Source organism: Lampetra fluviatilis, chromosome 24 (assembly GCF_964198595.1).
Source record: "Lampetra fluviatilis chromosome 24, kcLamFluv1.1, whole genome shotgun sequence".
In the NCBI taxonomy this organism is placed as follows: domain Eukaryota; kingdom Metazoa; phylum Chordata; class Hyperoartia; order Petromyzontiformes; family Petromyzontidae; genus Lampetra; species Lampetra fluviatilis.
The window spans coordinates 8,945,415-8,959,113 of record NC_136298.1 but is presented as its reverse complement, the minus strand read 5'-3'; the positions used below and the strand labels follow the sequence as shown (position 1 = coordinate 8,959,113).

The window sequence follows — 13,699 nt, the reverse complement described above, 5'->3', positions numbered from 1 at the left end:
AGAGCTACTCTTCTTGCCAACAGGCCTTGCACAACTTTGCATCACAATTCCGCCCCTCAATGCGATTTGAATGGACTGGATAAGGACATTGGGTACGTAACTTAGAGAGGGGCTGAAAACGTGTGCCGTTCAATAGACCCGTTGTATCAAACACAATGCGTCCAAAATGGGACCTGGGACCTTGTTGAAAGTATCAAAATGGGACCTGTACGGGGATCCCTTACACGTGCACCTTATTTTTTTTTACTCAACTGCGTCCTAAAAAGGCATTTATTCAAAAAAATGTGTACATTTGTAGCCTCTTTTGGAATACGAAACGTTTTTGGAAATACGTATACATTTGATGTCCTTTCATCTACCGAAGGGCTGTTCAATAAATACATGGACAATTTTTCTGGCGTTTAAAACCCAACAGGGGGGGGGGTCACTGGATAATGCAAGTTCTGAGCACAACTTTAAATAACTGTTTCAAGCTACTCTGTTCAAATTCGCACACAATGGTGTGAAAAAGTGACAACAGCATAACTCACTATTGTGGGTTTAGTATTCCCTACGTTTGTAACACAACTGAAATATTTACACGCCGTGTTGCAATAGAGCCGAGTTGGGGGGGGGCATTGCATCACAAGCACTGCGCATTGCGTTAAACAAAATCATTCGTAAATCAAGCGTAAAGAGTATTAGCAGAATAAATTAACTATTAAAACAACTCGTATATACGGCAGGTGCTCGGTGGCGTGGCCTAAATCCAGCAGTAGATTGACAATGGCCGATGGCGATGTTAGCTTTAGCTTAACAAGGCTAAAGCCGCCAATTTATACACTGTACTCGATAGTATTCAAACCACGCTAACAAAAAAATTTCTATTCAGCCTAGCGAAATGTATGTAGATTATACATACTGTACTTAGATACACGTGACCCTCCACCTGCCAAGAGGCCGTTGTATTCGCGAGGATACATATTTGAATCGAATTTCCTCAGGGAAACAAATTAATCGTATAGTTGGGAATTAAATTGGTACATATTTGTCGACGAAATTAACAACTGCAACTGTTGGCGCCGTATTATTAATAAATGATGGCAATCTTGCTTGAAACCTTAATCAGCTAGCCGAGACCAGGTTTGAATGCGCTCCTAGGTGAACGCCCACCACCGCAGTGGACGAGTCTTAGAAATTAGAAGCCTGTGGTCATTGGGCAGATCAGCTCCACAGTAGATCCTGGTGGTCAAGGACATGGGCCCACATTTACTGTTCCGTTACTACTGTATATACTATAGTCCATGGGCTGCACTGAAATCTAGCAACCTCATTGGTCAACAAAACAAAGTCTTCAAATGTTACATCCAATGTTAAATAAGTAACTCAAATACACTAAACTGTAACGCTTAACGTGGACACACAAAACTACACACACTGTAAACTAATGAATGGATAAGCATATCTAATAAAAAATAACGCACACGCTAAAATGTACATACACTGCATGGGCATCTTAAAGGAAAATCCTTTAATAAGCATGGACGTTGTTAACACGTATTTATAAGGTCACATACCCCCTTACAAACGCGTGTAAACAAGTCACTTTCCTTCGTACAAGGCAAGAGAACACGTGTACTTCAACCTGCAAAGAACGACACGGGGTACGGCCAACAAAACAACCTACACGATGCGCAAAAACACGAGGGGATTTGGGCATCAAGCAGTGGATCCGCAGTGGGTGGGCACTGAACTCGCCGTGTTTACGTTCGGCTCGCAATGGCGGCCGCGCCGCGAGCCCCAAATCGTTTAAAGGGACTCGAGACTAAATTTTGATTTAAAGCTTTCGTGACTGCAGGAATTCATATGTTTGGTTCTTTCGGTAAAGTCACGTAGAAGGGAAACAATATTGTTTCATATTTATATTATTTTATTATTTCCCTTCTACGTGACTTTACCGTAAGAACCAGGAATATGGACTCTATACGCTCTAGATAACAAACAAAAACAAATGACATTTTCTTCAACAAACGCGAAACGTTACCGCGTATAAAGTCGCCGAACAAATCGCGCACTCTTAAGCGATGCCGCCGGTTTTCGTTTTTAAAACATCTCCCGTTAAGGGCCCGTGGCTGGCACTCGCAAGCCTCTTTCTGGAGGCCTCAGTCCAATCCTCGTACCAAAAAGCGTTAAACAAAAAGGCAACTCTCTCTCAAGTGACAAAGTAACGGCGGCGAGACGACAGCGACGCAAATAAGCCGCGTCGCCCCGCGATTGTTGCAAAACGTTTGAACTTGGGTCGATTTATCAAACGCGAGGAGTTAACGCGGAGGAGGCCGTAGAGGCCTAGTCCGCTAACCCCCCTCAACCTCGACTTAGGAAGACTGCAACCGCTTTGGGCGTCTCTCGATGTTATTACCTGGCCGCAAGTCGCCTTCGACTCGCGTCCTCAAGCTCCGATTCAAACTACGGTGTTCAAATGAAAACGTGCCAGACGATGAACGTTTCAGAAGACGACAGCGAGCTCACGCCGCCTACGTTGATAGATGCGCCCACTTACCGTCACTCGACGCTACCGAGTCCGTCCGCACGAGAGAATTAATCCCCCCCCCCCCCCAAAGGGGCACCGCAGCTTCTTCGGGGAATTATCCGCCTCAACGGCGGCGACTCCTGGGTGAGGGAATCGTCTATATACGAGGAACACAATACTTTAACGTTAATTTTGTGGGGGGACGATGGTGGTCTAGGACCCTTCAGGACCTACCCGAACCAAGCCGCGGCGTCGGATAATGGAGGATAAATAGGAGCGGAGGCGCTTTACGCAGAACTATATCCCTCCGCCGACCGACACGGAGCCGCACTGCGCATGCGCGCGCTGAGGCCAATGCCCGTTTCGGTTTTTTTGGTGGGTCACGTGGCTTGCGGATGGGGGTCACGTGACTAAACATGCTTTGCGTGTGAACATTCCTGTACACACTCAGTGGTACGCTTGGATTCAATTGTGTTATATATTTTTTTTCTGGATTCCATTATTCAAAATGCTGCGTGAGATAAGCACCTTCAAACCTGAACGTGTGCCCGATGTAATTAAATTCATGGATATTGCGAAAGCCGAGGCAGATGGTTATTTTTTCAAAGGTTTTACTGAACTTGAAAGCTGTGTCGTGGTCAAGTTCATGTATTAGGTATAGCCCTGTGAGCCATTCGGCTCTTGAATCGGGTGCAACCGCAACAAAAAAAAACATGAACAAGAAAACATATTAAAGTGACTATGTGACTAAGTCCAAAGAGAAAATCCAAGAAAATACAGCAAAATATTGCAGAAAAAGCACCGTACACCAACGCTGTGTGCAAAAATCCCAGTGGGATGCAAGTCAAACAACAACCACAAGACAACTTAGATTAAGGCCATCAGTCTTACTCCGTACTACAACAAACAAACATGGCCAAACCTAAAACTTCGAAATCAAACCTTATAATCAAAAGTTAGTCTACGTCCTGTTGTCCAATCAATTCAAAATTTTGCACACGCACACGTAATCGGCATCAATTCGTCAATTAATTGCCTCCTTTCAAGCAACAAAAAAAATCAATGGACGGCATATTAATTATATATTTTTGTGTGGAGGTGTGTGGAGAATTCAAAATTTGGCACGTACTTCAGATTCGGTGACAATACATGCCTGTATTAAGATCGGCATCAATTCGTCAATAATTGCTGCCTTTCAAGCAATAAAAAACAATTCATGGACGGCATATTAATTATATATTTTTGTGTGGAGGTGAAAAACGCTGTGGTCCCGAATCTGGAATCGCCTCGCCCAAGCAGCAGGCGTGGGCCACGTGTCTCTTGTAATGAAGATGTCGTCCGCTTCCCGTTGTCCAATAGAGTTACTGTATTTACTTTTTAGTGCACTTCAAAATAAAACTATTTTTGTTACTTTTAAAAAGGATTTTTTAATGGAGACGAACTTATTTCTCTTCTTGGTTCTTTCGGTAAAGTCACGTAGAAGGGAAGTAATAAAATAATAAAAATAAAACATAATAAAACAACTTATTTCTGCTTACAGTAGACTACACGTGTGATACTCTTCGATTTTTTCGGTAAGGTCACGTAGGTGACCAAGAGTATGAATCCTTGCAGTCACGAAAGCTTCAAATCTACACGTGTGCTGTACTGTTGTAACCTTGATGCTCTACGACAACGCATGAGTTCGGTGTTATAAAAATTAAACCGTAAAAACAAAGTTTTTCACTATAAATCCTTTATATGCGTGGCGGCAAGAGTCCTCTCGTCCTCTGGCTTGAGATGGCTGCCACCTATGGGTCAGATGCATGCCTGCCACCATTAAGCAATTGGTAATTAAATATGAAAACAAACTCCTAAAGTGTAAAATGTAGGAATTTTTTTTCACGAAAATACATTGTCACGCACGAGTCTGTGTGCAAAATGTCAGCTCGATTGGATCACGGGAAGTGGGTTAAAAAACGACCGAAAGATTTGCACGGTCGTAAGCAAGCAAGTTAACTTAATATAAAGGATAAAGGATTTAAAAATGTGTCGCCCACCGACCGGAATTAACACTCCCAAATGAATAAAAAAACAGGGAAAGGTGTTATGCGAATGCGGTATTACGTTCCTATGCACTGAACGTTAGTGGACTGTTCTTTTTACAGTGATTAAAAGTTTGATTTGTACTTAAATGTGATTTAACTTATTTAGATTCTATCTTTTACAAAATATGCAACAACCGCCATTCGCCACTAAGTGGCGGTGACGTCACCACAACGCTTGTGCCGTTTGTTCACGTGCATTCACCGTGCCAAAACATGTACGCATTAAACTGTGAATGTAAAAAAAAATTCGCTTTAATATATTGTAATAAATATAGCCTTACAAGTATTCTCTTACCAAAACCATCTATGATCTTACCAATCAATGCAAGACATCAGTTGTCACAGAGCCTTTCTCCACGTGTTGCTTCTTGACTTTATATTTCAGCACCGGGATTCTATTACCGGAGAAACATTTTAAAATTCAGATGTCTACCAAAAGCAGTCACGTCAGCAGAAGCAGAAAGGTACAAACCATTAATTATCACCATCAGCTAGGATCACACCAAAGCTGAATGATGGTCTCCCTTTGCTAACAAACACCATCATTTGTCCTGCAATAATTCACGCGGAAACTGCACACTCCGCGGTGGATGTACTCTGGAATGCTTTCCATGCTTTCCATCCTTTGCCTGCCACTCCGTAGTTTATATCTTCATCCCTTCCAGGGACGTGTAACAATCATACAAAAGTCCATGCAGCTCACACAGGAGGCGGTCATTTGCATTAAGTATGAACCACATACATTCCAATGTCAGTCCAATGTGATACGTCCCAGCAGCCCATTACGAAATGCCCGGATGAAATTGAATGCAGCCAAGCTGTAGTTGGGAACTGTGATAGTGATGTTTCCTGCAACGGTAAAAGGGGAAGTGCTCAATGTTGTTATTACGTCACTTTAACATGAAAAAGCAAACAGCGACAGTGTACACAGTTACCTGATATTAGGTTCACTCTTTTATTTGAATACTTGCCGTTTATTTGATTCATGGTTTGGATAAAGTCCTTTGAAAAAATGTGTCCTTGGGATAAAACATTTTTACAGGATTTTAGATTTGCTCATGTAAATGCATTTGTGGTGGATTTGTGAATGAGAAAGATTAATTTTCATTTGATAAATTCCATAGAATCGTAAAAAGCTTGAATTAATAGATTATGGTGGAAACAAGGCATATATCACAAAGTACACAAACACCAATGAGCTGTTAAGGAATACAATTCAATTATTGAAATTACATTACTCAACTTCTATGGATATGCTGTGATATACAATTTAACTTGGCTAGTGTTTGGAAGATCATTTCGTTTTACAGAAAATCGTAAACCATGTCAGGAGGCAAACTAAACGTTGTTAATAACACAAGCCTGTTTGTTATTATAGAAGTTTTTTTGTGATTTGCTTATCCTTCCTACATTTAGCAGTCCTATAGTTGTTTTGTATTCTTTGTTGTTGAAACTCTGACCTGCCCCGACTGGATATCTGTGAAAAAGAGCTTCATTGCTCACCGGATTTCTCCAGGAAAAGATTCTGAATATCCCGTGGTCTTTAAATAGGTTAGCGTCATTAAGCCTATATTGTAACACCTAAGAGTTACAATTCACACTGCAGGTGGCTGTGCCTCGGAGGGACGGGAAGGCATGCAGCGCCGGGTGATGTGGCAGTTCGGTGCGTGCCACCACTCACCCACGCCTGTTAGGGCCTTCATCCTGCGTGTTTTGTGCAGCTTCACAGCGATGTGCTTCAACACGGTTTGTAAGTCATCCTGCGGCTCCCCAAGCCCGTAATGTTCCACGTACCTGTCCACCACACACATGGCCAAAACACCATTCAACATAATGCTACCATGTAGGAACATTACAGTACAATTACAAATGTCGGTGTTTTGTTTGCCATTAATGCCAGTTTGAGCTACAACCAAATGGTTTGTAAAGATACAGGTTGGACTGGTACAACATTTCCAGAACAAAGCAAAGGCCTGCGTAATTTTAGCTTAGTTTAATTTAAAAAAAGGATTATTTTTGCTGATGATTTATTTTATGCTGCTGCATTGGCATTGCAGCTGCATTGGCATTGTTGCTGCATTGGCATTGTTGCTGCACTGCCCATGCTCCTGGTGCTACTGATACACTTGGGCTACGCCCATCCCCAAACCTTTATAAACAGTTTACCTTTAGAGGCTAACTCCTTTGCCTGATGACGACCTCTTGTGTTTCGATCGAAACTCTGTGATATTTTTATTCACTTTATTTTTATTATTTTTTCTATCTACGTGACTTTACCGAAAGAACCAAAGAATATGAATTCCTGCAGTCAGGAAAGTTAAGTCAAACTTTATACGTTTGGAATCAAACTTAACCAGACAACTTTATGAATAAGACTATCTTTTATGTTGTATTTATTTTTTCACATATCCTGGAATATGAGCTCAAGTTGCCAACTGAACTAGGCTTGAAATGTATTGAATCGTGCATGTAAGAATCAATTATGAACAATGCATTACTACTATAATGAGCCAAGAATGTCTGTTTGTGTGTAACGCGCGTGACGTCACTCCACATGCCGCACCCCCCCTCATTAATATTCATGAGCGGGTGGATTTTTACACTCGCAGAAGGTCGAGCGGAAATAATTTTGCAAATGCGCTTTAAGTTTGACGTTTCTTTATTGAAAGTGAATCTAGTAAATAATTCTATGCAGCAACGAAGTGGATTTCGTGCCTTTATTTATTTATTCAGCACTTGAGACAAAAGGTAAGTCTAATTCATTCTTCTACATTATGGTAAAATAGACATTTCTCGGTGATTTTCCAGATATTTGATCGAATTCCAATTTATTTCAACCCCAGTGACCGAAAGCAGAAGAGAATAAAGTATCAGAGTAGTGAATTTGAACAAATTGAAGGTCAGTTATATACAGTGCTGCAGTGAAATGCAGTTAAGTGTTTGATGACATACTTTTGTGCAAGATTCACTGCCATTACATTTACGCAAGATACAATTATACTCTGCTCAATTTTTTAGTAAATATTACAGCGTCCATCCTAGGACGGGCAAACAAGCTAGTTATAGATGTTAATCCAACATTTTGACGAATGGAGAAAACAAAGTGCATGTGGGATATAACACAAACAATATAAGAGGCAGTGAAGTGGCAAAAAAAGAATCGATTCTTGAAGTGAATCGTCACCCCAGTGACAAATGATATGCTGTAACATGTATGCTAATGTTGAAATGTGTAGACGTGTAAAAAATATGAATGCTGGGAAAAAACAAGACAAAGATAAAAAAAAATGTTTATCAAATAGTCATTTCATTCAATCATCACATGCCTTGTGTTGACGATTAATCTAGACCATGGTGCCAGCCCAAAGAACAATGCTGAATGACCTCACCCAAACAGCTGATGCTTGTTGAGCGAGAAGAGCAGGTAGTCTGCAATGGCATCTTCCCCCACCAGGTGGTCCAGAATGGTGCCTACTCCAACAGCAAAGGGGGTACAAAAAGCATGCAGATTCACATCACACATCGACCAAGTCACCATTTTGCTAATAATAATAACCATCTTTCCCTTCCCTTGCCTATGGCCCAATCATTGCCTGAGCTCATGAGGAATCCAAAGCTAGTCAGGGTTGAGAGCGTGCTTAGTGCTTGTTTGGGTGCACATCAGGTTGTTGTCGGCTGCTCTGGGGATGAGGTATCCAGCAGTGAACAGTGCAGCAAACTCCATTGTTGTGCTGTTCGAAGTTCCCAAGTCTATGCTCCCCACTTTTACCAATCCTCACTGGCCAGCGTGAAGTGTAGTCAAAAATACCCCATGAACCGCACAGTGTGGGGGGAGGCCCTCATCCTGCACTCGACTCAAAAAAAGGGTGGTTCATGTACAAAAACGTCCTTCATATGCAGACCTACTTCAGAGATGGTGGCCCAAGGAGTTTAATTTATTTGGGTAGGTATATAACAGGACCTAAAACCACTCCACACATGCTAGATTCACCATCTTCAAGAACAGAATAAAAAGAGTATACTTTGGTTCTGAAAGCTTTATTACCGCAAAGTGCGAGCTTCATGCCGACCTCAACATTTTTGATACGTGGTGACATCACTCCTGGTGTGTCCAAAAGGTAAATCTGTGGTTGTTGGCACACCTGCACAAACACACACATCAAAGCCAGCCCACATTTACACGTGTGCATGAATGCACTCTATGTAACTTCTTTTGCATCACACGTAGCCAACCATGCTAATTGGAGGTGGGGAAAGGACAACAATCTAAACATAAAAAGCAATGCTAAATAAATTAGTTGTCAATCGATATGTAGGAGTGGAACAACGGGGTGATGCATTCATATATTATCAACCTCAACTCATGAAGTGTGCTAAAATATATTTCTTGCAATTTTCACATTGTATTGAATTGACATTTTTGGTGTTTAGTTTGGTGTCCTCCCGCACCTCTGATTAGCATGGTTGGCTAAGTACAGTGAGAAACAAGTTCAATATACATACGTACACATCAACTCCTGCAGCCAACTAGAGGCGCTACCGTTCACATGTAAAGAAAAACAATGGATTCTTCAATCGTGATTGTTGAGCAGGCAAGTCATTCCACTGGCTGTGCATATGCATTTGCAAGTCTGGTTCTAACTGGAGAAGATATGAATAACAAAAACAACCTGAATGCGGGTGAGAACAGCTTTTGTAATTCCAGGTTCCCCACCAACTTTAGATGCTTTTCCTAAGAGACAAAGAATTAAACAGAGCATTAAAATTAAAAAAGCTCGTTTTTCTAAAAGTTGTAACTTTTTAATCGACTCATTAAGCAGACTAAAAAGCACGTAATATTACGTAAGTTAACACAACAAAATCATTGCAAGTATGAATGTTACCTCTTTTTAAATGACGCCTTCGCAGTGCATTAATGAATGAAGACTTCCCAACGTTGGGTATTCCTATCACCATCAGACTATAGTCTTGCTCCTGACAGATACAAAAGACAACATCACTTTTAGCCAGGACAACATATTGGGGAATTGCTGTTTAGTAGGCACTTCATCAGCCTTCACGTGACACAAGGAGATAATGAGTGATAATGGTGCTCAGCCACATGAAACACTTATTTTGGCTGGCTCAACCTAGAAAAGATCCAGGCTCGGTTCAAATACCTATTACCACCGAATGGCCATGCATCTGGGGGAGCTGGCACTATTACACGTTGTATGAACAACGTATTTTCATATGCAAATAGAACACAAGCATTATAAACATCCTAACTAGCGAAATCTTCACTTGCATAAACACAAAAACATGAAAATGGTCCTCATTAATTTCTTACCAATTAATCATGCATACATTTGAGATCATTTGAATTCACTTTCATGTTTATTTATTTTAAACAATTACACAGAAGAAACGCATTTTCCATGTTTTTATCTCCATTGCAACAACTTGACCACAGGGGAGCATGCGCATTAAAATTAGATATATTTTGTTCCACCCGCTCGAGTCCCTTGTGAGAATGTGGCACGACAGGTTCCGCACCTCCACTCGGTTGAAGCGTGGACTCAGCTCTATCAGGTTGCTCACCGCCGGCACCACCTGGGACACAACGAAAATTTGCAACTGGCAACGGGGCTTGCTGGAGCGCAGTACAGTAATAGTAACTGAGTGGCAATCGTTGATGCATGACAAAATGAACGCAAAATTGACGAATGAACAAATAATGTTCATCTTACTTAAATTGCATATTAAGCACCTGTTAAAACAATGAAGAAAATACATGCAGATGCATGGATTATGAAATGCTTTTTAACATTCATTTGTCCTTGAAATTAATTAAGTATAGAAGACATAAAGGAAAAATACATTCGCATATTTGCAAACAGTAATTTTGGCTCTGGTGTTTCCAAAGTTTGGGAAACCTTTTCATGTAATTTGAATGGTTTAAAAAGGGTATGTCCCTGAGAGCAGAAGGTTTGTTCACATTGGAGCGTTACGAGTTATCTAGACCCCATGTCCCAGAGCGAATGCATTAAAGCTTTCAACTTTTGTTAAAAATAACCCTCACAACAAATCCAGCTCATACTGCTCTTACACAGTATTAAAGCATAACAAAATATAAGAGTATATGTGTCCTGCCCTTCTGAATGTCTCTGTACATCACCATACCTTACGCAGGCTGAAGCTTGTCTCATCAGCACAATTTGTAAATAAGACGTTGGATACACCTCGTTTCTCCAGTTCCTGCAAGACCCTCTGCACGCACAAGGCATGCAATAATGCTCTTACAAGAGTTAATGTTACGCATTGTAACCATAGCACATTCTTATACAGAAATGGAAATCATATCTTTGAGCACTCTATAAAAAACATAATTGGATACAAGTGAAAATACATATGCAATCATAAAAGCAAAAGATTAATGAAATAACATGTACCCACTTCTATTTATATTCTTGCCTATGGCAATATGTTCAGGAGCTAATGCCAATGTCAAGGTTTTCTAGCCACGAGAAGACTTCAGGAAAGAGTTCCTGTAGTTTTGCTGTTCCAACAATGAAGGAGCACAGACTACAATGGTTTACGATATGGTCCATAGTTTCATTTGCACAGCCAGTTGCACTGTTGCTTGGAAAATAATAAGTTTGTAGAATGACTCACCTGTTTTTGAGTCATGTCTGCTAGGTCCATTTTGTTCAGAACAAGCAGGTGTGGACGCACAGAAAGGTCCTCCTGAAGAGGCAGGTTCCGGCCAGAAAGCGGAATGTGAATTCCTGTCAAGGAAATATTTTTACTCTAAGATTCCACATTTACTCACTAAACTGTAATTTTCATCTGGCAGGAACTCACCAGTTCAACTTCGGAAATATATGCATCCATCTGCTTTGCCAGGCCAAGTAGCACACATCTATAATCCAGCACATTGGGGGCAAGCATTGGTATACCACAGATTTGTAGAATTCCCATATCCATTGCGCTGAAAAAGTGGCGAAGATACAGCAGTAAATAAACTGATTATTAAATTGACCTGGAGTGGTTATTTCTGAATATGCATCAGTGTCCTTTGTTGTCTACATCCAACATGTAAAATATTTAACATGTGAATTGTCTGAATATCCAAATTAAACTATTTTTTTTATTTTATCAGGTAAGGCCCACTGAGCTAAATAGTTTTTTCACAAGCGACTTGGTCAAAAATGATAGCCCAAAGAAGTGTCTTATAATGTGAAAATGTATAGCAGCCAAATACTCTAAACACATCTTTCTAAACGTGGAGAGAAAACCCAGAGAAAAATCCACGCTACCACGGGGAGAACAAGCCAACTTCAAATATACAGACGTCGGACACAATAAAGTGTCCTCTTAAGTGTCTTGAGATACGTTTTCATGGACTTGCATTTTGATGCTTATGTACCAGGTTGTGTTGAATGAAGCTAAACAGTGTAATGCTACGTCACACACAGTTTTCCCGATTAGAATTAGTAGAATGCACCTGCCTGTTTATTAAAATATAAACATTTCTTATTCCCATTCACCGTGTTAAAATGTTCTTTAACAGTCCATTATAATTACGTTCAAAATCCTTTGGTTGAAATCACTGGAAACCCAGTGATGTTGAACTAATACTCCACACTACTTCTGCTATGCTACATTTTACGTGTCTGAGCTATGTTGTGTGGGTAATGATAACAAGCGTCGTTCTTTAATAAGGATATCCTCGCATCGTGCACCTCCACCACACAATCCACCTTGTGTAGAATGGACTTCATCTGGCGCACACCTGTATCGCACAAAAAATAACACAACACACTTTGCATACACAAATGGGTAGGAGCAACGCATTACAATACTTTGACCAATTTCACACGCAATTCGCCAGATCTGGAAAGCGAAGCTGAGATCAATGTGGACAATACTTGTGCAGCATTGAGAAAGGCCGGTGCAGCAAAAATCACAGCATATCTGCGGAAATGTTACCATCCTTCAACGCGCGTTTACCACTGTGGTGTAGTATGGTCAAATTACACGTTCAGCCCGCAAAACGGGGAGGCCTTTTAAGCCCCTTATCCAGCAGTGGACTGACAAAAAGGATTGCACATGTTAAAAGTAGGTGATGTTGGCTGGCAATGGTTTAGACTGATGGCCTTAATCTAAGTTGTCTTGTGTTTTTTGTGGTTTGACTTGCATCCCACTGGCATATTTGCCCAGTGTTGGTGTACGGTGCTTTTTCTGCAATATTTTGCTGTCTTTTCTTGAATTTTCTGTTTGCACTTTGGTCACATAGTCACTTTAAGATGTTTTCTTGTACATGTTTTTGTTTTTTGCGGTTGCACCCGATTCAAGAGCCGAATGGCTCACAGGGCTATACCTAATCAATTAACTTAAACTATCTTTGCGAGCATGCTTACTCCAGAGGGCAAATGAACAGCATCACACAAATTCATATTTAATACTTCGGTTCTTGAATTCTGAAAGTCTCACAGCATCCCAGCTTTGCAGAGAAGCACACGTTACTTGTCACAAAGTTTAAAAGTATTCGACATTTTATTCTTTTAAAATCATCCGGAGCAGGCCCAACTGGCGCCTACGGCCTTTCCTAGCTACTCATGCCGACGATAGGCGCGCCTCGCCCGGCTGCAGGCGGCGTCCCTCCCCACCCCCCACAGACGCGTCCTCGCCGCTGTGGACAATCACGGCCCCGACACGAGAATGTGGAATGTGTACCCCTCGCCATGTGCCGCGGGAACCACGACGCCACGTCCCGTCCGCCGAAGTCGAAGGCCTCCCTGAAGGAGCGCAGAGTCGCGATCAGCCTCATCCTCCCGGTGCGGGCTTCGGAGTGGGAGGAGGCACATGGAGAAGGGGGAGGAGTCATCGTGAGCCATGGTCGATCCGCTGCTAGACAATCTGTTTGGTACTCTTAGGTTTTTTCGGCAAAGTCACGTAGGTAAATAATGAATAATAAAAATAAATAAGAAAAAATAATAGAAATAAAATATTTGTTTATTTCTAGATTTGAAGCTTTCGTGACTGCAAGGATTCATATTCTTAGGTTTTTTCGGTAAAGTCACGTAAGTAAAAATTACAATTAATAAAAGTACAATAAAAA

General features: G+C 41.2%; 2 protein-coding genes across 5 annotated transcripts in view; both read right to left on the bottom strand.

Annotated features, from left to right (window-relative positions):
* The window catches only part of LOC144941125 (lysine-specific demethylase 4C-like), a 34,469-nt gene extending 31,635 nt beyond the window's left edge, over window positions 1-2,834 (bottom strand). For 2 of the 3 annotated variants that reach the window (XM_078867639.1, XM_078867641.1), the window contains exon 1: window positions 2,399-2,532. The gene's annotated coding sequence lies outside the window, so the exon portion shown is untranslated. The other variant, XM_078867640.1, reaches the window with a different exon arrangement.
* A 1,211-nt stretch (window positions 2,835-4,045) lies between these two features.
* Window positions 4,046-13,430, bottom strand: MTG1 (mitochondrial ribosome associated GTPase 1). 2 transcript variants are annotated; one of them, XM_078867866.1, is made up of 12 exons: window positions 13,315-13,430; window positions 12,306-12,370; window positions 11,251-11,355; window positions 10,759-10,845; window positions 10,132-10,188; window positions 9,480-9,570; window positions 9,267-9,328; window positions 8,642-8,738; window positions 7,986-8,067; window positions 6,278-6,390; window positions 5,339-5,445; window positions 4,047-4,991 (listed from the first exon to the last, which is right to left on the bottom strand). In XM_078867866.1, the coding sequence occupies exons 1-11, from the start codon at window positions 13,406-13,408 to the stop codon at window positions 5,348-5,350; spliced, it is 951 nt and encodes a 316-aa protein (XP_078723992.1). In that variant the 5' UTR covers window positions 13,409-13,430; the 3' UTR covers window positions 4,047-4,991; window positions 5,339-5,347. The 2 variants fall into 2 exon arrangements, with proteins under 2 accessions (XP_078723991.1, XP_078723992.1); XM_078867865.1 differs by having other exon boundaries at window positions 4,046-5,445.
* Between the last annotated feature and the right edge of the window lie 269 nt (window positions 13,431-13,699).